Raw genomic sequence first — 23,321 nt, 5'->3', positions numbered from 1 at the left:
GACGCCTCCCCATGAGCCTGGAAGCCATGCGGATGTCTTCGTTGAGGAAGTTCTGTTCATGTCTTCTCCCCGTTTCTTGATGAGTACAGGCGCTTTTTCCTTGGATAGTTCTCCCAGTGCCTAGTAGAGCTGTGATATTCAAGCCTTAGGAGAGGGGTATTGCTTCAATCATCATTCCAATTCCAGGGGCCGTCTCTGAGTCTCGTTCACCGTTTCGGCTGAGGTGCACACGGTTCTTAGGTTCATAGGCTCCCGTGTGTTCATCTTGGTTGGCGTCCGCTTGCTTGGTCGGCGCTGGCTCCTCGTGGAACACGCCTGCAGCTTCATGGGCGTGGAGGGTTTGCCCGTATTCCTCAGGGACCTCTTGCATTCAGGCCTGATGTGGAGATCTTCATCCACTTGGAACTGACTTGTGTGCATGGCCTAAGGTAGAGGTCAGGTGTACATTTTTTGCCCCCATGGAGCTGTCCAGTTCTGCAAGCATCCCTCGTTTATGTGCTCTCTCTCCCTCTCTCTTTCTCTCTTTCACGGGGACACACACACACACACACACACACACAGGGAGGTTCCGGGAGGACGTTCGAGGGGCTGGGATGACAAGCCACCCCAAAGGACCCAACTCTTTTCATTTGGACAAGATTCCCATCAGCCATCCCCATTCCTCACAGCTTGGGTTCCTGTGCTCACACAGCCCTCGGGAATGATTTCCGTTCAAATTCTGGATCCCTGGATGCGTTTGGGCACCAAGGAGGCTCCTGACTACATGACATGGCGCTCCAGAGAAAGCACAACTGTGGTCACAGCAAGCCGAGTTGAGGCAAGCCAAGACGGCGCGAGGAACGCCGGAGAGCTACTCCTCCACGAGGGAACGACACGAGTTCCAATTGGAGTTTTCTGCAAGTTGTTCAAAGTCACCAGGCCCAGGTTCCTGAGAGGAACTGCCACGAGATGCCATGATTGCAGACGGGACAGAGAACGGGTGCCACGGGACGGGGGGAGTGGGACAGGTGAGGCAGGCGAGTGAGTGTGGATGGGTAAGAGATGAGTCACGGTGGAGCCCCTCCTGGAGTGCAGGTTGGAGCGGGAAGAGGGGGGGGGCGGGGGGGATTTCCAGGCATCCCCAGGCCGAACGTCCCGCAAGGGTGCGCCACAGCCGGCCGTTGCACGGAGGACCAAGGGGCGGCGCGGGGGGCGGGACCTGGGGTCCAGGCTGTGTCCAGAGGGTACATAAGCGCGCGTCTGGCGCCACTCCCACTGTGCATCTCGCCGCAGAGACAGAGCTTGGCAGAACTGCGCCGCACCGCGCCGCCCAGGAGCCCGAAGGCCGGCCACTGCCCGACGTCAGCTGCGACTCCTGCACCTGCCGCGAAGCTCACCTCCACCCTTCGGGCCGCAGCGCCTTAGCCCAGCCCGCAAGGGCCGCACCTGCAGGCCCCCTCGCCTCCACCTCGGAGACATGCAGCCAGAAGGCCAGGCCCGCCCGGCGCCGGACGCCACCCTGGACAAGCTGCAAGCTCAGCTGGCCCTCCTGCCCAGACCCGCCAAGCTCCTCAAGGCGCTGACCAGGCTCTCCGCGCTGCCGCCCACCGCCGCTCTCCTGGACGACTCCCGCCTCAGCAAGGCCCTCAGGCGCCTGCGCGACTACCAGCAGCCGGCCGCTCTGGCCGCACGCTTGCTGGACCGCTGGAGTCCGCTCCTGGACGCTCCGGCCCCAGCCGAAGCCGGCACCGCCAGCCCAAGCAAGAGCCGCGGCCGGAAGCGCTCCAGGGAGGCCCGAGCGGGAGGAAACTGCGGCCAGCAAGAGCCCACGGCCCCACGCGCGGACACACCGGACGCCGCAGAACCCGCGCCCCAGGGACCCCCGAGGACCGTGCCTCCGCTGAGGATCAAACTCACACGCCTTCCTTCGGGGGCGAGGGCAGCGGGGACCCCCACCCGCTGCCCCCGCGGGCACGCAGACAGCGAGTCCCAGGCCCCCGCACGCCTGTCTTGGGAGGAGTGTCTCGACTACCAACCGCCACCCAGGAAAAAGCAAAGGACCAAGAGCGCACAGGCGGGGCAGGAGCCCCACACCCAGCACGCTCAAGGGAGCGCGGGAAGCGACGACGACCACGACGACCACGACGACCACTGGGCCTTGGAGTCAGCCGACGGGCCCCCAGCCCGCCCAGAGGACCCGCGGCCTTCCACACGCGAAGACCCCCAGCTGGCAACGGCCCTCTCGGACAGCCTGGCCTGCCGGCCAGACCCCGCTCCCGCTCCGGGAGACGCGGGGGAGGCCCCGCTCCCGCACTGGGACTGGGGGTCCTTCGGGCAGCCTTCGCCCCCACGCCAGCACGAACCGGACTTGGCCCCGTGCAGAGTCAACGCCAAGACCCGCGTGTTCGCGGGCTCCAAGCGAGCCCACGGCCCCGCCGTGCCCAGCCTGCGCCAGCTCTGCACGCGCCTCCTGCAGAATCACCTGGATGCCATCGGCCCGCTGCCGCCCGCCTCCTACTCTCTTCTCCAGCCCGTCCTGCGCAGCTGCTCGCCGGATCAACTCTACCGCATCGAGACCTGCAACCCGGGCCTCGTGCCCCACGCAGACCACCTCTGGAAGGCTCACTGTGCCCAGAAATTTCCCACGGACACGCCGAGACCGGGGGAATCCTGGCGCGACGCCTACCTGAGGCTTCAGCTGGCCAGAGAGCAGCGCCTCCAAGCTCTCACCCTCAATTTCCGCTCGGCCCGCCTCACCAAGTTGCAAGACGCCCGCACCAAGATCGTGGTCTTCCACGGCCCAACCGCAAAGCCCTTCCCACTACCGAAGACGCCCCACGTGGACCCCGAAGAAGCCATTCGGCACGAGGCCGAGCCCCACTCAGCCCCAGCCCCCACCGCCTGCCAGCCAGAGCCCCGCACCAACGCCCCCACCTCCCTTCCTCCGGCGGGCCTGCCCGAGGCCACCTCGGCCAACCCAGGCCCTGCCGCTTCCCAACGCACGCAGGCCTTCGCCAAACGCAAACCCAACAAGCCAATGCCCCGCCTGATGGCCAAGTCCATCAAAGACTTCAGGACATTGCTCTCCCGGCGCTAAGGAAGACGCACAGAGCCTAGGGCGGCGGCAAGGAAACAGTGCAACCCACGCTAGCACTTCCTGCGGCTCCCAGGGCTCGCCCCTGACAAACCGCCTTCTCACACCCCGCTCCCTCTCCCGCAAAAACCCTCCCGAAACCCCCAGGCTTGAACTCGGCCGATTCCAGAGTGATGGCGGGTCCGGAGGAGGATTGCAAACCAACCCCTGGGGAAACAAAGGAAAAAAGACCTGGGCGTTGGACGGCAACACGCCACCTCCTCCATGGACCTCTGGCCACCCAGCCGGAGGGCGAACCCAGTCTTCCGTCGCTGGTCCTCTGCTTAGGTGGAGCGGGGCGGGTGGGATCCCGGCCATACTCGCTAGATACCAGACCCATGGCACACGCTCCCTTCCCACCAGCACCGACGCGTCTGCTACTGAAGCCAGGCCACCCGCCCGCACAGGACCCGCTTTCACCGGGCAGCTCTCACACTTTCCTGCTCCTGCCGTAGGCTGAAAGCCAGGCAGGTGGGAACTGCTGCCTGACTGTGTGTCAGGGACCACCACAAAAGTCCCCTCCTTGGAGACAAACTGCTCCAGTCCTGGGGCCTTTCTAGCTGATGGAGACAGGGAGAGGGAGAGAGAGACAGTGAGAGAGAGAGAGAGAGAGAGAGAAAGAGATAGGGAGGGAGAGAGAGACAGAGAGATCAAAGACAGCGCTCACGCACATCGGTATTGGCCCGTATGTGTCTAGAGGATACACAGAGACTGCTGGGTTGATCGCCCCAACCTGTTTCAGATCTTGGTTACACAATCGGCCAATGACTGCTGACCCTGGGCCCGGTCAGGGGAAGAGGAAGCTGAGCGCTCCCTATTCCACACCCTTCACGAATAACAACCAGACCTTCGGCTCCAACACCTGGTTCAAACGGACTTGCAATCCATGCCCGGCACCGCTCTGTCTTCTAAGTGAGAGGGCGAAAGGGACAGAGCGTGGAGTGGCTCTGGAACACCAAGAGGAACACCAAGCACCGGCGTTCACGCCTAAACAGAGAGAGAAAGCCTGAGCCCGAGACACGAAACAGGGCTGAACATGCTGCCTTGACTGGGCCCCCACCGGCAGCAGCCCCACCTTAGGGCCGCCTACAGTCCCCTGAGGAACCGGTGCGAATGAGCCGCGAGCGGCCCTGTGTCTCCATCCTGTCCCCCTAGCAAACACACAGCCCCCAAGAAGTTGCAAACACCGTTAGGCCGCCCAGCCCCTGCTCACACCCCCCTCGGGAATGACTACTTTTTTCAAATTCCAAGACCCTGGGAACGTGCCAGTCTCTTGCCAGGCTGCGGACAGGAGATGTGACTGAAAGAACGCACAGATGGGGTGCGTCACAGCCATCTCACGGGGGCAAATCCACACATCAGAGGAACGCTGGGACACGCGACTTGGGATGACTCCAGGTCCGAGTCGAATTTTGCTAAGCTGTGCAAAATCACCCGGGGCGTCGGGGATCAAATTCAGGCCCACTTTGCTCAAAGGGATGGGCACCATATTCCCCCACGATTCCAGAGGGTCCAAAGAACAGTTTCCATGGGCCACTGGGACAGGTGGGGTAATTGAGTGAGTCACCGTGGGAATGCCCTTCCGCCCCCCACCCCCACCCCCCGGCGGGCCCACCGCAGAGCCAGCCGTCTGCACACAGCCCCACCCTAAACAACCCGACCGGGTGGGTCACAGCCCGCTATTCCATGGAGGACCCTTCATGCCCTGCGGTGGATGGGCAGGCCCGGGGGGCTTCAGGGCACGGCCAGTGGGTCCAGAAGTGCGGGTCTAGCGCGTGTCAAATCGCTTCCAAATAGGTGCCCAAAGCCAGTCCCACACATGCAGCGCCAAGACAACGACGGGACACCCAGGACCACGAGCTGAACGGCACCTGGCACCTGCTGTCTGACACTGTGTCAGGCACCACACCAGCGGTCTCCTCCGAGCAACAAGAGTGCTCCTTCCTCGGACCTCTCTCGCGCAGTGGTCAGACGCGTAGAGCGTGCAGATCGGCACGTGTGCATATCCGGGTACAGAGGACACACAGAGACCGCACGGTTGATCGCTCCAACCTTTTCCAGATCTGGGTTACACAAAGAGCCAAACCATGCCCGCCCTGGCTCCGGTTGCACTCAACAACCTGAGAGCTCCTCATCCCACGTTCTCACGAAGAAATCCATACCCTGAGCTCCAAGTCCTGGAGACAATCGGCTTGGATTTGGGGGTCTTCGAATGCAGGCTCTGTCTTCTGACTTAGGGAGAGAAAGGACAGAGTCCGGAGTGCTGAGACTAGATTGAACAGCAAGCACGGCCAGCGTTCGCGCCCACACGGAGGGAAACGTGACTCTGAGAGATGATTCAACGCTGAACACATCGCCTTGTAGGGACCCCATCTACAGTAGCATGCCTTTTTATGTTTATTTTTTTATTATTATTTTTTTAAATTTAATAGTTTGTTTTTAATTAGTGAGTCAACGGGAGGGTACAGTTACAGATTTATACATTTTTGTGCTCATGATTCTCCCTTACAAAGTTTGATAACCCATCCCTTCACCAGTGCCCGTTCTCCACCACCAGTAAACCCAACATCCCTCCCCCCCCTCCCGAGTCCTGTCTCCCCCCACCCCACACTGCCACTGTGGCAGGGTATTCCCTTTTGTTCACTCTTTCTGATTAGGTGTTGTGGTTTGCAATAAAGGTGTTGAGTGGCCATTGTGTTCAGTCTCTTGTCTTTATTGGGCCCGCATCATCTTTCCCCCCTACATGACCTCCAATCATATTTGACTTGGTGTTCCCTTCTCTGAGTTGCCCAGAATGAGAGACACCCTCCAGGCTATTGAAGAGAAAGGTATCTTCAAAGCATGCCTTGTTAATGAGTGAATCGAAATGAGTTACAGTTACAAACTTTCATGGTTGCGTTTCAATCACAGAAGTATCAAACGGCCATCCCTCCACCAGTGCAATTTCTCCATCCTCGATGTCCCTTGATCTCCCCTCCCCCCGCCCCCGCCCCCTTGAAGCCCTCCATGGCTCTAGGGCAGGCCATTTCCTCGAGAATCACTCTGTACTTTGGGGTATTTTGGTTAGCCATGCAGAGACTCAGAGGCTATCCCTCTGATCCTCTAACTACGTTCGGCACACATCTCCCATCCTGAACGATTCCACCCCCCTCCGGGTTTTCTGCCCACACCTCTGTTTTCGGGCACTCGGGGTGTTTCCAGTTTCTGCCATGGTGAATGGCGCTGCCCTAACGAACATAGACGAGCCGACGGTGTTTGAGCTGTGTGGGTTTGGACCGTCAGGCTATATTCCCAGAAGCGGTATGGCGGGGGTCCCTGAGAGCTCGATTTCTACCTCTTTGAGGCATGTCTGTCTCGTTTGGCACAAAGAGCGAACCGGCCGGCATTCCCGGCACCCGGGAATTGAGGGTCCCTTTCCCTGCACATCCGTGCCCGCACTGACTGTTCTGATTCTTTTGGATGTGTGTCAGTGTCTATGGCGTGAGTTGCTATCTCCTTGCTGTTTGCTTTTGCATCTCCCCGACGATTCACGAGGTCGCACGCCTCCCCATGAGCCTGGAAGCCATGCGGATGTCTTCGTTGAGGAAGTTCTGTTCATGTCTTCTCCCCGTTTCTTGATGAGTACAGGCGCTTTTTCCTTGGATAGTTCTCCCAGTGCCTAGTAGAGCTGTGATATTCAAGCCTTAGGAGAGGGGTATTGCTTCAATCATCATTCCAATTCCAGGGGCCGTCTCTGAGTCTCGTTCACCGTTTCGGCTGAGGTGCACACGGTTCTTAGGTTCATAGGCTCCCGTGTGTTCATCTTGGTTGGCGTCCGCTTGCTTGGTCGGCGCTGGCTCCTCGTGGAACACGCCTGCAGCTTCATGGGCGTGGAGGGTTTGCCCGTATTCCTCAGGGACCTCTTGCATTCAGGCCTGATGTGGAGATCTTCATCCACTTGGAACTGACTTGTGTGCATGGCCTAAGGTAGAGGTCAGGTGTACATTTTTTGCCCCCATGGAGCTGTCCAGTTCTGCAAGCATCCCTCGTTTATGTGCTCTCTCTCCCTCTCTCTTTCTCTCTTTCACGGGGACACACACACACACACACACACACACAGGGAGGTTCCGGGAGGACGTTCGAGGGGCTGGGATGACAAGCCACCCCAAAGGACCCAACTCTTTTCATTTGGACAAGATTCCCATCAGCCATCCCCATTCCTCACAGCTTGGGTTCCTGTGCTCACACAGCCCTCGGGAATGATTTCCGTTCAAATTCTGGATCCCTGGATGCGTTTGGGCACCAAGGAGGCTCCTGACTACATGACATGGCGCTCCAGAGAAAGCACAACTGTGGTCACAGCAAGCCGAGTTGAGGCAAGCCAAGACGGCGCGAGGAACGCCGGAGAGCTACTCCTCCACGAGGGAACGACACGAGTTGCAATTGGAGTTTTCTGCAAGTTGTTCAAAGTCACCAGGCCCAGGTTCCTGAGAGGAACTGCCACGAGATGCCATGATTGCAGACGGGACAGAGAACGGGTGCCACGGGACGGGGGGAGTGGGACAGGTGAGGCAGGCGAGTGAGTGTGGATGGGTAAGAGATGAGTCACGGTGGAGCCCCTCCTGGAGTGCAGGTTGGAGCGGGAAGAGGGGGGGGGCGGGGGGGATTTCCAGGCATCCCCAGGCCGAACGTCCCGCAAGGGTGCGCCACAGCCGGCCGTTGCACGGAGGACCAAGGGGCGGCGCGGGGGGCGGGACCTGGGGTCCAGGCTGTGTCCAGAGGGTACATAAGCGCGCGTCTGGCGCCACTCCCACTGTGCATCTCGCCGCAGAGACAGAGCTTGGCAGAACTGCGCCGCACCACGCCGCCCAGGAGCCCGAAGGCCGGCCACTGCCCGACGTCAGCTGCGACTCCTGCACCTGCCGCGAAGCTCACCTCCACCCTTCGGGCCGCAGCGCCTTAGCCCAGCCCGCAAGGGCCGCACCTGCAGGCCCCCTCGCCTCCACCTCGGAGACATGCAGCCAGAAGGCCAGGCCCGCCCGGCGCCGGACGCCACCCTGGACAAGCTGCAAGCTCAGCTGGCCCTCCTGCCCAGACCCGCCAAGCTCCTCAAGGCGCTGACCAGGCTCTCCGCGCTGCCGCCCACCGCCGCTCTCCTGGACGACTCCCGCCTCAGCAAGGCCCTCAGGCGCCTGCGCGACTACCAGCAGCCGGCCGCTCTGGCCGCACGCTTGCTGGACCGCTGGAGTCCGCTCCTGGACGCTCCGGCCCCAGCCGAAGCCAGCACCGCCAGCCCAAGCAAGAGCCGCGGCCGGAAGCGCTCCAGGGAGGCCCGAGCGGGAGGAAACTGCGGCCAGCAAGAGCCCACGGCCCCACGCGCGGGAACACCGGACGCCGCAGAACCCGCGCCCCAGGGACCCCCGAGGACCGTGCCTCCGCTGAGGATCAAACTCACACGCCTTCCTTCGGGGGCGAGGGCAGCGGGGACCCCCACCCGCTGCCCCCGCGGGCACGCAGACAGCGAGTCCCAGGCCCCCGCACGCCTGTCTTGGGAGGAGTGTCTCGACTACCAACCGCCACCCAGGAAAAAGCAAAGGACCAAGAGCGCACAGGCGGGGCAGGAGCCCCACACCCAGCACGCTCAAGGGAGCGCGGGAAGCGACGACGACCACGACGACCACGACGACCACTGGGCCTTGGAGTCAGCCGACGGGCCCCCAGCCCGCCCAGAGGACCCGCGGCCTTCCACACGCGAAGACCCCCAGCTGGCAACGGCCCTCTCGGACAGCCTGGCCTGCCGGCCAGACCCCGCTCCCGCTCCGGGAGACGCGGGGGAGGCCCCGCTCCCGCACTGGGACTGGGGGTCCTTCGGGCAGCCTTCGCCCCCACGCCAGCACGAACCGGACTTGGCCCCGTGCAGAGTCAACGCCAAGACCCGCGTGTTCGCAGGCTCCAAGCGAGCCCACGGCCCCGCCGTGCCCAGCCTGCGCCAGCTCTGCACGCGCCTCCTGCAGAATCACCTGGATGCCATCGGCCCGCTGCCGCCCGCCTCCTACTCTCTTCTCCAGCCCGTCCTGCGCAGCTGCTCGCCGGATCAACTCTACCGCATCGAGACCTGCAACCCGGGCCTCGTGCCCCACGCAGACCACCTCTGGAAGGCTCACTGTGCCCAGAAATTTCCCACGGACACGCCGAGACCGGGGGAATCCTGGCGCGACGCCTACCTGAGGCTTCAGCTGGCCAGAGAGCAGCGCCTCCAAGCTCTCACCCTCAATTTCCGCTCGGCCCGCCTCACCAAGTTGCAAGACGCCCGCACCAAGATCGTGGTCTTCCACGGCCCAACCGCAAAGCCCTTCCCACTACCGAAGACGCCCCACGTGGACCCCGAAGAAGCCATTCGGCACGAGGCCGAGCCCCACTCAGCCCCAGCCCCCACCGCCTGCCAGCCAGAGCCCCGCACCAACGCCCCCACCTCCCTTCCTCCGGCGGGCCTGCCCGAGGCCACCTCGGCCAACCCAGGCCCTGCCGCTTCCCAACGCACGCAGGCCTTCGCCAAACGCAAACCCAACAAGCCAATGCCCCGCCTGATGGCCAAGTCCATCAAAGACTTCAGGACATTGCTCTCCCGGCGCTAAGGAAGACGCACAGAGCCTAGGGCGGCGGCAAGGAAACAGTGCAACCCACGCTAGCACTTCCTGCGGCTCCCAGGGCTCGCCCCTGACAAACCGCCTTCTCACACCCCGCTCCCTCTCCCGCAAAAACCCTCCCGAAACCCCCAGGCTTGAACTCGGCCGATTCCAGAGTGATGGCGGGTCCGGAGGAGGATTGGAAACCAACCCCTGGGGAAACAAAGGAAAAAAGACCTGGGCGTTGGACGGCAACACGCCACCTCCTCCATGGACCTCTGGCCACCCAGCCGGAGGGCGAACCCAGTCTTCCGTCGCTGGTCCTCTGCTTAGGTGGAGCGGGGCGGGTGGGATCCCGGCCATACTCGCTAGATACCAGACCCATGGCACACGCTCCCTTCCCACCAGCACCGACGCGTCTGCTACTGAAGCCAGGCCACCCGCCCGCACAGGACCCGCTTTCACCGGGCAGCTCTCACACTTTCCTGCTCCTGCCGTAGGCTGAAAGCCAGGCAGGTGGGAACTGCTGCCTGACTGTGTGTCAGGGACCACCACAAAAGTCCCCTCCTTGGAGACAAACTGCTCCAGTCCTGGGGCCTTTCTAGCTGATGGAGACAGGGAGAGGGAGAGAGAGACAGTGAGAGTGAGAGAGAGAGAGAGAGAGAGAAAGAGATAGGGAGGGAGAGAGAGACAGAGAGATCAAAGACAGCGCTCACGCACATCGGTATTGGCCCGTATGTGTCTAGAGGATACACAGAGACTGCTGGGTTGATCGCCCCAACCTGTTTCAGATCTTGGTTACACAATCGGCCAATGACTGCTGACCCTGGGCCCGGTCAGGGGAAGAGGAAGCTGAGCGCTCCCTATTCCACACCCTTCACGAATAACAACCAGACCTTCGGCTCCAACACCTGGTTCAAACGGACTTGCAATCCATGCCCGGCACCGCTCTGTCTTCTAAGTGAGAGGGCGAAAGGGACAGAGCGTGGAGTGGCTCTAGAACACCAAGAGGAACACCAAGCACCGGCGTTCACGCCTAAACAGAGAGAGAAAGCCTGAGCCCGAGACACGAAACAGGGCTGAACATGCTGCCTTGACTGGGCCCCCACCGGCAGCAGCCCCACCTTAGGGCCGCCTACAGTCCCCTGAGGAACCGGTGCGAATGAGCCGCGAGCGGCCCTGTGTCTCCATCCTGTCCCCCTAGCAAACACACAGCCCAAGAAGTTGCAAACACCGTTAGGCCGCCCAGCCCCTGCTCACACCCCCCTCGGGAATGACTACTTTTTTCAAATTCCAAGACCCTGGGAACGTGCCAGTCTCTTGCCAGGCTGCGGACAAGAGATGTGACTGAAAGAACGCACAGATGGGGTGCGTCACAGCCATCTCACGGGGGCAAATCCACACATCAGAGGAATGCTGGGACACGCGACTTGGGATGACTCCAGGTCCGAGTCGAATTTTGCTAAGCTGTGCAAAATCACCCGGGGCGTCGGGGATCAAATTCAGGCCCACTTTGCTCAAAGGGATGGGCACCATATTCCCCCACGATTCCAGAGGGTCCAAAGAACAGTTTCCATGGGCCACTGGGACAGGTGGGGTAATTGAGTGAGTCACCGTGGGCACGATGAGTCACCGTGGGAATGCCCTTCCGCCCCCCACCCCCACCCCCCGGCGGGCCCACCGCAGAGCCAGCCGTCTGCACACAGCCCCACCCTAAACAACCCGACCGGGTGGGTCACAGCCCGCTATTCCATGGAGGACCCTTCATGCCCTGCGGTGGATGGGCAGGCCCGGGGGGCTTCAGGGCACGGCCAGTGGGTCCAGAAGTGCGGGTCTAGCGCGTGTCAAATCGCTTCCAAATAGGTGCCCAAAGCCAGTCCCACACATCCAGCGCCAAGACAACGACGGGACACCCAGGACCACGAGCTGAACGGCACCTGGCACCTGCTGTCTGACACTGTGTCAGGCACCACACCAGCGGTCTCCTCCGAGCAACAAGAGTGCTCCTTCCTCGGACCTCTCTCGCGCAGTGGTCAGACGCGTAGAGCGTGCAGATCGGCACGTGTGCATATCCGGGTACAGAGGACACACAGAGACCGCACGGTTGATCGCTCCAACCTTTTCCAGATCTGGGTTACACAAAGAGCCAAACCATGCCCGCCCTGGCTCCGGTTGCACTCAACAACCTGAGAGCTCCTCATCCCACGTTCTCACGAAGAAATCCATACCCTGAGCTCCAAGTCCTGGAGAGAATCGGCTTGGATTTGGGGGTCTTCGAATGCAGGCTCTGTCTTCTGACTTAGGGAGAGAAAGGACAGAGTCCGGAGTGCTGAGACTAGATTGAACAGCAAGCACGGCCAGCGTTCGCGCCCACACGGAGGGAAACGTGACTCTGAGAGATGATTCAACGCTGAACACATCGCCTTGGAGGGACCCCATCTACAGTAGCATGCCTTTTTATGTTTATTTTTTTATTATTATTTTTTTAAATTTAATAGTTTGTTTTTAATTAGTGAGTCAACGGGAGGCTACAGTTACAGATTTATACATTTTTGTGCTCATGATTCTCCCTTACAAAGTTTGATAACCCATCCCTTCACCAGTGCCCGTTCTCCACCACCAGTAAAACCCAACATCCCTCCCCCCCTCCCGAGTCCTGTCTCCCCCCACCCCACACTGCCACTGTGGCAGGGTATTCCCTTTTGTTCACTCTTTCTGATTAGGTGTTGTGGTTTGCAATAAAGGTGTTGAGTGGCCATTGTGTTCAGTCTCTTGTCTTTATTGGGCCCGCATCATCTTTCCCCCCTACATGACCTCCAATCATATTTGACTTGGTGTTCCCTTCTCTGAGTTGCCCAGAATGAGAGACACCCTCCAGGCTATTGAAGAGAAAGGTATCTTCAAAGCATGCCTTGTTAATGAGTGAATCGAAATGAGTTACAGTTACAAACTTTCATGGTTGCGTTTCAATCACAGAAGTATCAAACGGCCATCCCTCCACCAGTGCAATTTCTCCATCCTCGATGTCCCTTGATCTCCCCTCCCCCCGCCCCCGCCCCCTTGAAGCCCTCCATGGCTCTAGGGCAGGCCATTTCCTCGAGAATCACTCTGTACTTTGGGGTATTTTGGTTAGCCATGCAGAGACTCAGAGGCTATCCCTCTGATCCTCTAACTACGTTCGGCACACATCTCCCATCCTGAACGATTCCACCCCCCTCCGGGTTTTCTGCCCACACCTCTGTTTTCGGGCACTCGGGGTGTTTCCAGTTTCTGCCATGGTGAATGGCGCTGCCCTAACGAACATAGACGAGCCGACGGTGTTTGAGCTGTGTGGGTTTGGACCGTCAGGCTATATTCCCAGAAGCGGTATGGCGGGGGTCCCTGAGAGCTCGATTTCTACCTCTTTGAGGCATGTCTGTCTCGTTTGGCACAAAGAGCGAACCGGCCGGCATTCCCGGCACCCGGGAATTGAGGGTCCCTTTCCCTGCACATCCGTGCCCGCACTGACTGTTCTGATTCTTTTGGATGTGTGTCAGTGTCTATGGCGTGAGTTGCTATCTCCTTGCTGTTTGCTTTTGCATCTCCCCGACGATTCACGAGGTCGGACGCCTCCCCATGAGCCTGGAAGCCATGCGGATGTCTTCGTTGAGGAAGTTCTGTTCATGTCTTCTCCCCGTTTCTTGATGAGTACAGGCGCTTTTTCCTTGGATAGTTCTCCCAGTGCCTAGTAGAGCTGTGATATTCAAGCCTTAGGAGAGGGGTATTGCTTCAATCATCATTCCAATTCCAGGGGCCGTCTCTGAGTCTTGTTCACCGTTTCGGCTGAGGTGCACACGGTTCTTAGGTTCATAGGCTCCCGTGTGTTCATCTTGGTTGGCGTCCGATTGCTTGGTCGGCGCTGGCTCCTCGTGGAACACGCCTGCAGCTTCATGGGCGTGGAGGGTTTGCCCGTATTCCTCAGGGACCTCTTGCATTCAGGCCTGATGTGGAGATCTTCATCCACTTGGAACTGACTTGTGTGCATGGCCTAAGGTAGAGGTCAGGTGTACATTTTTTGCCCCCATGGAGCTGTCCAGTTCTGCAAGCATCCCTCGTTTATGTGCTCTCTCTCCCTCTCTCTTTCTCTCTTTCACAGGGACACACACACACACACACACACAGGGAGGTTCCGGGAGGACGTTCGAGGGGCTGGGATGACAAGCCACCCCAAAGGACCCAACTCTTTTCATTTGGACAAGATTCCCATCAGCCATCCCCATTCCTCACAGCTTGGGTTCCTGTGCTCACACAGCCCTCGGGAATGATTTCCGTTCAAATTCTGGATCCCTGGATGCGTTTGGGCACCAAGGAGGCTCCTGACTACATGACATGGCGCTCCAGAGAAAGCACAACTGTGGTCACAGCAAGCCGAGTTGAGGCAAGCCAAGACGGCGCGAGGAACGCCGGAGAGCTACTCCTCCACGAGGGAACGACACGAGTTCCAATTGGAGTTTTCTGCAAGTTGTTCAAAGTCACCAGGCCCAGGTTCCTGAGAGGAACTGCCACGAGATGCCATGATTGCAGACGGGACAGAGAACGGGTGCCACGGGATGGGGGGAGTGGGACAGGTGAGGCAGGCGAGTGAGTGTGGATGGGTAAGAGATGAGTCACGGTGGAGCCCCTCCTGGAGTGCAGGTTGGAGCGGGAAGAGGGGGGGGCGGGGGGGATTTCCAGGCATCCCCAGGCCGAACCTCCCGCAAGGGTGCGCCACAGCCGGCCGTTGCACGGAGGACCAAGGGGCGGCGCGGGGGGCGGGACCTGGGGTCCAGGCTGTGTCCAGAGGGTACATAAGCGCGCGTCTGGCGCCACTCCCACTGTGCATCTCGCCGCAGAGACAGAGCTTGGCAGAACTGCGCCGCACCGCGCCGCCCAGGAGCCCGAAGGCCGGCCACTGCCCGACGTCAGCTGCGACTCCTGCACCTGCCGCGAAGCTCACCTCCACCCTTCGGGCCGCAGCGCCTTAGCCCAGCCCGCAAGGGCCGCACCTGCAGGCCCCCTCGCCTCCACCTCGGAGACATGCAGCCAGAAGGCCAGGCCCGCCCGGCGCCGGACGCCACCCTGGACAAGCTGCAAGCTCAGCTGGCCCTCCTGCCCAGACCCGCCAAGCTCCTCAAGGCGCTGACCAGGCTCTCCGCGCTGCCGCCCACCGCCGCTCTCCTGGACGACTCCCGCCTCAGCAAGGCCCTCAGGCGCCTGCGCGACTACCAGCAGCCGGCCGCTCTGGCCGCACGCTTGCTGGACCGCTGGAGTCCGCTCCTGGACGCTCCGGCCCCAGCCGAAGCCAGCACCGCCAGCCCAAGCAAGAGCCGCGGCCGGAAGCGCTCCAGGGAGGCCCGAGCGGGAGGAAACTGCGGCCAGCAAGAGCCCACGGCCCCACGCGCGGACACACCGGACGCCGCAGAACCCGCGCCCCAGGGACCCCCGAGGACCGTGCCTCCGCTGAGGATCAAACTCACACGCCTTCCTTCGGGGGCGAGGGCAGCGGGGACCCCCACCCGCTGCCCCCGCAGGCACGCAGACAGCGAGTCCCAGGCCCCCGCACGCCTGTCTTGGGAGGAGTGTCTCGACTACCAACCGCCACCCAGGAAAAAGCAAAGGACCAAGAGCGCACAGGCGGGGCAGGAGCCCCGCACCCAGCACGCTCAAGGGAGCGGGGGAGGCGACGACGACCACGACGACCACGACGACGACGACCACTGGGCCTTGGAGTCAGCCGACGGGCCCCCAGCCCGCCTAGAGGACCCGCGGCCTTCCACACGCGAAGACCCCCAGCTGGCAACGGCCCTCTCGGACAGCCTGGCCTGCCGGCCAGACCCCGCTCCCGCTCCGGGAGACGCGGGGGAGGCCCCGCTCCCGCACTGGGACTGGGGGTCCTTCGGGCAGCCTTCGCCCCCACGCCAGCACGAACCGGACTTGGCCCCGTGCAGAGTCAACGCCAAGACCCGCGTGTTCGCGGGCTCCAAGCGAGCCCACGGCCCCGCCGTGCCCAGCCTGCGCCAGCTCTGCACGCGCCTCCTGCAGAATCACCTGGATGCCATCGGCCCGCTGCCGCCCGCCTCCTACTCTCTTCTCCAGCCCGTCCTGCGCAGCTGCTCGCCGGATCAACTCTACCGCATCGAGACCTGCAACCCGGGCCTCGTGCCCCACGCAGACCACCTCTGGAAGGCTCACTGTGCCCAGAAATTTCCCACGGACACGCCGAGACCGGGGGAATCCTGGCGCGACGCCTACCTGAGGCTTCAGCTGGCCAGAGAGCAGCGCCTCCAAGCTCTCACCCTCAATTTCCGCTCGGCCCGCCTCACCAAGTTGCAAGACGCCCGCACCAAGATCGTGGTCTTCCACGGCCCAACCGCAAAGCCCTTCCCACTACCGAAGACGCCCCACGTGGACCCCGAAGAAGCCATTCGGCACGAGGCCGAGCCCCACTCAGCCCCAGCCCCCACCGCCTGCCAGCCAGAGCCCCGCACCAACGCCCCCACCTCCCTTCCTCCGGCGGGCCTGCCCGAGGCCACCTCGGCCAACCCAGGCCCTGCCGCTTCCCAACGCACGCAGGCCTTCGCCAAACGCAAACCCAACAAGCCAATGCCCCGCCTGATGGCCAAGTCCATCAAAGACTTCAGGACATTGCTCTCCCGGCGCTAAGGAAGACGCACAGAGCCTAGGGCGGCGGCAAGGAAACAGTGCAACCCACGCTAGCACTTCCTGCGGCTCCCAGGGCTCGCCCCTGACAAACCGCCTTCTCACACCCCGCTCCCTCTCCCGCAAAAACCCTCCCGAAACCCCCAGGCTTGAACTCGGCCGATTCGAGAGTGATGGCGGGTCCGGAGGAGGATTGCAAACCAACCCCTGGGGAAACAAAGGAAAAAAGACCTGGGCGTTGGACGGCAACACGCCACCTCCTCCATGGACCTCTGGCCACCCAGCCGGAGGGCGAACCCAGTCTTCCGTCGCTGGTCCTCTGCTTAGGTGGAGCGGGGCGGGTGGGATCCCGGCCATACTCGCTAGATACCAGACCCATGGCACACGCTCCCTTCCCACCAGCACCGACGCGTCTGCTACTGAAGCCAGGCCACCCGCCCGCACAGGACCCGCTTTCACCGGGCAGCTCTCACACTTTCCTGCTCCTGCCGTAGGCTGAAAGCCAGGCAGGTGGGAACTGCTGCCTGACTGTGTGTCAGGGACCACCACAAAAGTCCCCTCCTTGGAGACAAACTGCTCCAGTCCTGGGGCCTTTCTAGCTGATGGAGACAGGGAGAGGGAGAGAGAGACAGTCAGAGAGAGAGAGAGAGAGAGAGAAAGAGATAGGGAGGGAGAGAGAGACAGAGAGATCAAAGACAGCGCTCACGCACATCGGTATTGGCCCGTATGTGTCTAGAGGATACACAGAGACTGCTGGGTTGATCGCCCCAACCTGTTTCAGATCTTGGTTACACAATCGGCCAATGACTGCTGATCCTGGGCCCGGTCAGGGGAAGAGGAAGCTGAGCGCTCCCTATTGCACACCCTTCACGAATAACAACCAGACCTTCGGCTCCAACACCTGGTTCAAACGGACTTGCAATCCATGCCCGGCACCGCTCTGTCTTCTAAGTGAGAGGGCGAAAGGGACAGAGCGTGGAGTGGCTCTGGAACACCAAGAGGAACACCAAGCACCGGCGTTCACGCCTAAACAGAGAGAGAAAGCCTGAGCCCGAGACACGAAACAGGGCTGAACATGCTGCCTTGACTGGGCCCCCACCGGCAGCAGCCCCACCTTAGGGCCGCCTACAGTCCCCTGAGGAACCTGTGCGAATGAGCCGCGAGCGGCCCTGTGTCTCCATCCTGTCCCCCTAGCAAACACACAGCCCCCAAGAAGTTGCAAACACCGTTAGGCCGCCCAGCCCCTGCTCACTCCCCCCTCGGGAATGACTACTTTTTTCAAATTCCAAGACCCTGGGAACGTGCCAGTCTCTTGCCAGGCTGCGGACAAGAGATGTGACTGAAAGAACGCACAGACGGGGTGCGTCACAGCCATCTCACGGGGGCAAATCCACACATCAGAGGAACGCTGGGACACGCGACTTGGGATGACTCCAGGTCCGAGTCTAATTTTGCTAAGCTGTGCAAAATCACCCGGGGCGTCGGGGATCAAATTCAGGCCCACTTTGCTCAAAGGGATGGGCACCATATTCCCCCACGATTCCAGAGGGTCCAAAGAACAGTTTCCATGGGCCACTGGGACAGGTGGGGTAATTGAGTGAGTCACCGTGGGAATGCCCTTCCGCCCCCCACCCCCACCCCCCGGCGGGCCCACCGCAGAGCCAGCCGTCTGCACACAGCCCCACCCTAAACAACCCGACCGGGTGGGTCACAGCCCGCTATTCCATGGAGGACCCTTCATGCCCTGCGGTGGATGGGCAGGCCCGGGGGGCTTCAGGGCACGGCCAGTGGGTCCAGAAGTGCGGGTCTAGCGCGTGTCAAATCGCTTCCAAATAGGTGCCCAAAGCCAGTCCCACACATGCAGCGCCAAGACAACGACGGGACACCCAGGACCACGAGCTGAACGGCACCTGGCACCTGCTGTCTGACACTGTGTCAGGCACCACACCAGCGGTCTCCTCCGAGCAACAAGAGTGCTCCTTCCTCGGACCTCTCTCGCGCAGTGGTCAGACGCGTAGAGCGTGCAGATCGGCACGTGTGCATATCCGGGTACAGAGGACACACAGAGACCGCACGGTTGATCGCTCCAACCTTTTCCAGATCTGGGTTACACAAAGAGCCAAACCATGCCCGCCCTGGCTCCGGTTGCACTCAACAACCTGAGAGCTCCTCATCCCACGTTCTCACGAAGAAATCCATACCCTGAGCTCCAAGTCCTGGAGAGAATCGGCTTGGATTTGGGGGTCTTCGAATGCAGGCTCTGTCTTCTGACTTAGGGAGAGAAAGGACAGAGTCCGGAGTGCTGAGACTAGATTGAACAGCAAGCACGGCCAGCGTTCGCGCCCACACGGAGGGAAACGTGACTCTGAGAGATGATTCAACGCTGAACACATCGCCTTGTAGGGACCCCATCTACAGTAGCATGCCTTTTTATGTTTATTTTTTTATTATTATTTTTTTAAATTTAATAGTTTGTTTTTAATTAGTGAGTCAACGGGAGGGTACAGTTACAGATTTATACATTTTTGTGCTCATGATTCTCCCTTACAAAGTTTGATAACCCATCCCTTCACCAGTGCCCGTTCTCCACCACCAGTAAAACCCAACATCCCTCCCCCCCTCCCGAGTCCTGTCTCCCCCCACCCCACACTGCCACTGTGGCAGGGTATTCCCTTTTGTTCACTCTTTCTGATTAGGTGTTGTGGTTTGCAATAAAGGTGTTGAGTGGCCATTGTGTTCAGTCTCTTGTCTTTATTGGGCCCGCATCATCTTTCCCCCCTACATGACCTCCAATCATATTTGACTTGGTGTTCCCTTCTCTGAGTTGCCCAGAATGAGAGACACCCTCCAGGCTATTGAAGAGAAAGGTATCTTCAAAGCATGCCTTGTTAATGAGTGAATCGAAATGAGTTACAGTTACAAACTTTCATGGTTGCGTTTCAATCACAGAAGTATCAAACGGCCATCCCTCCACCAGTGCAATTTCTCCATCCTCGATGTCCCTTGATCTCCCCTCCCCCCGCCCCCGCCCCCTTGAAGCCCTCCATGGCTCTAGGGCAGGCCATTTCCTCGAGAATCACTCTGTACTTTGGGGTATTTTGGTTAGCCATGCAGAGACTCAGAGGCTATCCCTCTGATCCTCTAACTACGTTCGGCACACATCTCCCATCCTGAACGATTCCACCCCCCTCCGGGTTTTCTGCCCACACCTCTGTTTTCGGGCACTCGGGGTGTTTCCAGTTTCTGCCATGGTGAATGGCGCTGCCCTAACGAACATAGACGAGCCGACGGTGTTTGAGCTGTGTGGGTTTGGACCGTCAGGCTATATTCCCAGAAGCGGTATGGCGGGGGTCCCTGAGAGCTCGATTTCTACCTCTTTGAGGCATGTCTGTCTCGTTTGGCACAAAGAGCGAACCGGCCGGCATTCCCGGCACCCGGGAATTGAGGGTCCCTTTCCCTGCACATCCGTGCCCGCACTGACTGTTCTGATTCTTTTCGATGTGTGTCAGTGTCTATGGCGTGAGTTGCTATCTCCTTGCTGTTTGCTTTTGCATCTCCCCGACGATTCACGAGGTCGGACGCCTCCCCATGAGCCTGGAAGCCATGCGGATGTCTTCGTTGAGGAAGTTCTGTTCATGTCTTCTCCCCGTTTCTTGATGAGTACAGGCGCTTTTTCCTTGGATAGTTCTCCCAGTGCCTAGTAGAGCTGTGATATTCAAGCCTTAGGAGAGGGGTATTGCTTCAATCATCATTCCAATTCCAGGGGCCGTCTCTGAGTCTCGTTCACTGTTTCGGCTGAAGTGCACACGGTTCTTAGGTTCATAGGCTCCCGTGTGTTCATCTTGGTTGGCGTCCGCTTGCTTGGTCGGCGCTGGCTCCTCGTGGAACACGCCTGCAGCTTCATGGGCGTGGAGGGTTTGCCCGTATTCCTCAGGGACCTCTTGCATTCAGGCCTGATGTGGAGATCTTCATCCACTTGGAACTGACTTGTGTGCATGGCCTAAGGTAGAGGTCAGGTGTACATTTTTTGCCCCCATGGAGCTGTCCAGTTCTGCAAGCATCCCTCGTTTATGTGCTCTCTCTCCCTCTCTCTTTCTTTCTTTCACAGAGACACACACACACACAGACACAGGGAGGTTCCGGGAGGACGTTCGAGGGGCTGGGATGACAAGCCACCCCAAAGGACCCAACTCTTTTCATTTGGACAAGATTCCCATCAGCCATCCCCATTCCTCACAGCTTGGGTTCCTGTGCTCACACAGCCCTCGGGAATGATTTCCGTTCAAATTCTGGATCCCTGGATGCGTTTGGGCACCAAGGAGGCTCCTGACTACATGACATGGCGCTCCAGAGAAAGCACAACTGTGGTCACAGCAAGCCGAGTTGAGGCAAGCCAAGACGGCGCGAGGAACGCCGGAGAGCTACTCCTCCACGAGGGAACGACACGAGTTGCAATTGGAGTTTTCTGCAAGTTGTTCAAAGTCACCAGGCCCAGGTTCCTGAGAGGAACTGCCACGAGATGCCATGATTGCAGACGGGACAGAGAACGGGTGCCACGGGACGGGGGGAGTGGGACAGGTGAGGCAGGCGAGTGAGTGTGGATGGGTAAGAGATGAGTCACGGTGGAGCCCCTCCTGGAGTGCAGGTTGGAGCGGGAAGAGGGGGGGGGCGGGGGGGATTTCCAGGCATCCCCAGGCCGAACGTCCCGCAAGGGTGCGCCACAGCCGGCCGTTGCACGGAGGACCAAGGGGCGGCGCGGGGGGCGGGACCTGGGGTCCAGGCTGTGTCCAGAGGGTACATAAGCGCGCGTCTGGCGCCACTCCCACTGTGCATCTCGCCGCAGAGACAGAGCTTGGCAGAACTGCGCCGCACCGCGCCGCCCAGGAGCCCGAAGGCCGGCCACTGCCCGACGTCAGCTGCGACTCCTGCACCTGCCGCGAAGCTCACCTCCACCCTTCGGGCCGCAGCGCCTTAGCCCAGCCCGCAAGGGCCGCACCTGCAGGCCCCCTCGCCTCCACCTCGGAGACATGCAGCCAGAAGGCCAGGCCCGCCCGGCGCCGGACGCCACCCTGGACAAGCTGCAAGCTCAGCTGGCCCTCCTGCCCAGACCCGCCAAGCTCCTCAAGGCGCTGACCAGGCTCTCCGCGCTGCCGCCCACCGCCGCTCTCCTGGACGACTCCCGCCTCAGCAAGGCCCTCAGGCGCCTGCGCGACTACCAGCAGCCGGCCGCTCTGGCCGCACGCTTGCTGGACCGCTGGAGTCCGCTCCTGGACGCTCCGGCCCCAGCCGAAGCCAGCACCGCCAGCCCAAGCAAGAGCCGCGGCCGGAAGCGCTCCAGGGAGGCCCGAGCGGGAGGAAACTGCGGCCAGCAAGAGCCCACGGCCCCACGCGCGGGAACACCGGACGCCGCAGAACCCGCGCCCCAGGGACCCCCGAGGACCGTGCCTCCGCTGAGGATCAAACTCACACGCCTTCCTTCGGGGGCGAGGGCAGCGGGGACCCCCACCCGCTGCCCCCGCGGGCACGCAGACAGCGAGTCCCAGGCCCCCGCACGCCTGTCTTGGGAGGAGTGTCTCGACTACCAACCGCCACCCAGGAAAAAGCAAAGGACCAAGAGCGCACAGGCGGGGCAGGAGCCCCACACCCAGCACGCTCAAGGGAGCGCAGGAAGCGACGACGACCACGACGACCACGACGACCACTGGGCCTTGGAGTCAGCCGACGGGCCCCCAGCCCGCCCAGAGGACCCGCGGCCTTCCACACGCGAAGACCCCCAGCTGGCAACGGCCCTCTCGGACAGCCTGGCCTGCCGGCCAGACCCCGCTCCCGCTCCGGGAGACGCGGGGGAGGCCCCGCTCCCGCACTGGGACTGGGGGTCCTTCGGGCAGCCTTCGCCCCCACGCCAGCACGAACCGGACTTGGCCCCGTGCAGAGTCAACGCCAAGACCCGCGTGTTCGCGGGCTCCAAGCGAGCCCACGGCCCCGCCGTGCCCAGCCTGCGCCAGCTCTGCACGCGCCTCCTGCAGAATCACCTGGATGCCATCGGCCCGCTGCCGCCCGCCTCCTACTCTCTTCTCCAGCCCGTCCTGCGCAGCTGCTCGCCGGATCAACTCTACCGCATCGAGACCTGCAACCCGGGCCTCGTGCCCCACGCAGACCACCTCTGGAAGGCTCACTGTGCCCAGAAATTTCCCACGGACACGCCGAGACCGGGGGAATCCTGGCGCGACGCCTACCTGAGGCTTCAGCTGGCCAGAGAGCAGCGCCTCCAAGCTCTCACCCTCAATTTCCGCTCGGCCCGCCTCACCAAGTTGCAAGACGCCCGCACCAAGATCGTGGTCTTCCACGGCCCAACCGCAAAGCCCTTCCCACTACCGAAGACGCCCCACGTGGACCCCGAAGAAGCCATTCGGCACGAGGCCGAGCCCCACTCAGCCCCAGCCCCCACCGCCTGCCAGCCAGAGCCCCGCAGAAACGCCCCCACCTCCCTTCCTCCGGCGGGCCTGCCCGAGGCCACCTCGGCCAACCCAGGCCCTGCCGCTTCCCAACGCACGCAGGCCTTCGCCAAACGCAAACCCAACAAGCCAATGCCCCGCCTGATGGCCAAGTCCATCAAAGACTTCAGGACATTGCTCTCCCGGCGCTAAGGAAGACGCACAGAGCCTAGGGCGGCGGCAAGGAAACAGTGCAACCCACGCTAGCACTTCCTGCGGCTCCCAGGGCTCGCCCCTGACAAACCGCCTTCTCACACCCCGATCCCTCTCCCGCAAAAACCCTCCCGAAACCCCCAGGCTTGAACTCGGCCGATTCGAGAGTGATGGCGGGTCCGGAGGAGGATTGGAAACCAACCCCTGGGGAAACAAAGGAAAAAAGACCTGGGCGTTGGACGGCAACACGCCACCTCCTCCATGGACCTCTGGCCACCC

General features: G+C 61.2%; 4 protein-coding genes across 4 annotated transcripts; all 4 read left to right on the top strand.

Annotated features, from left to right (window-relative positions):
• Positions 1 to 1,456: 1,456 nt before the first annotated feature.
• On the top strand, positions 1,457 to 3,076 carry LOC129401899 (elongin-A-like). Its single transcript, XM_055124856.1, has one exon. The coding sequence runs from the start codon at positions 1,457 to 1,459 to the stop codon at positions 3,074 to 3,076; it is 1,620 nt and encodes a 539-aa protein (XP_054980831.1).
• A 5,030-nt stretch (positions 3,077 to 8,106) lies between these two features.
• Positions 8,107 to 9,726, top strand: LOC129401897 (elongin-A-like). Its single transcript, XM_055124850.1, has one exon. It carries the CDS (start codon positions 8,107 to 8,109, stop codon positions 9,724 to 9,726), a length of 1,620 nt encoding a protein of 539 aa, XP_054980825.1.
• A 5,046-nt stretch (positions 9,727 to 14,772) lies between these two features.
• LOC129401896 (elongin-A-like) lies at positions 14,773 to 16,398 on the top strand. The gene has a single exon (XM_055124849.1). It carries the CDS (start codon positions 14,773 to 14,775, stop codon positions 16,396 to 16,398), a length of 1,626 nt encoding a protein of 541 aa, XP_054980824.1.
• Positions 16,399 to 21,422: 5,024 nt separating this feature from the next.
• Positions 21,423 to 23,042, top strand: LOC129401895 (elongin-A-like). Its single transcript, XM_055124848.1, has one exon. The coding sequence runs from the start codon at positions 21,423 to 21,425 to the stop codon at positions 23,040 to 23,042; it is 1,620 nt and encodes a 539-aa protein (XP_054980823.1).
• The last annotated feature ends 279 nt before the right edge of the window (positions 23,043 to 23,321 follow it).

Source organism: Sorex araneus, chromosome 2 (assembly GCF_027595985.1).
Source record: "Sorex araneus isolate mSorAra2 chromosome 2, mSorAra2.pri, whole genome shotgun sequence".
Taxonomy (NCBI): Eukaryota; Metazoa; Chordata; class Mammalia; order Eulipotyphla; family Soricidae; genus Sorex; species Sorex araneus.
This window is presented reverse-complemented; position numbering and strand designations above follow the sequence as displayed.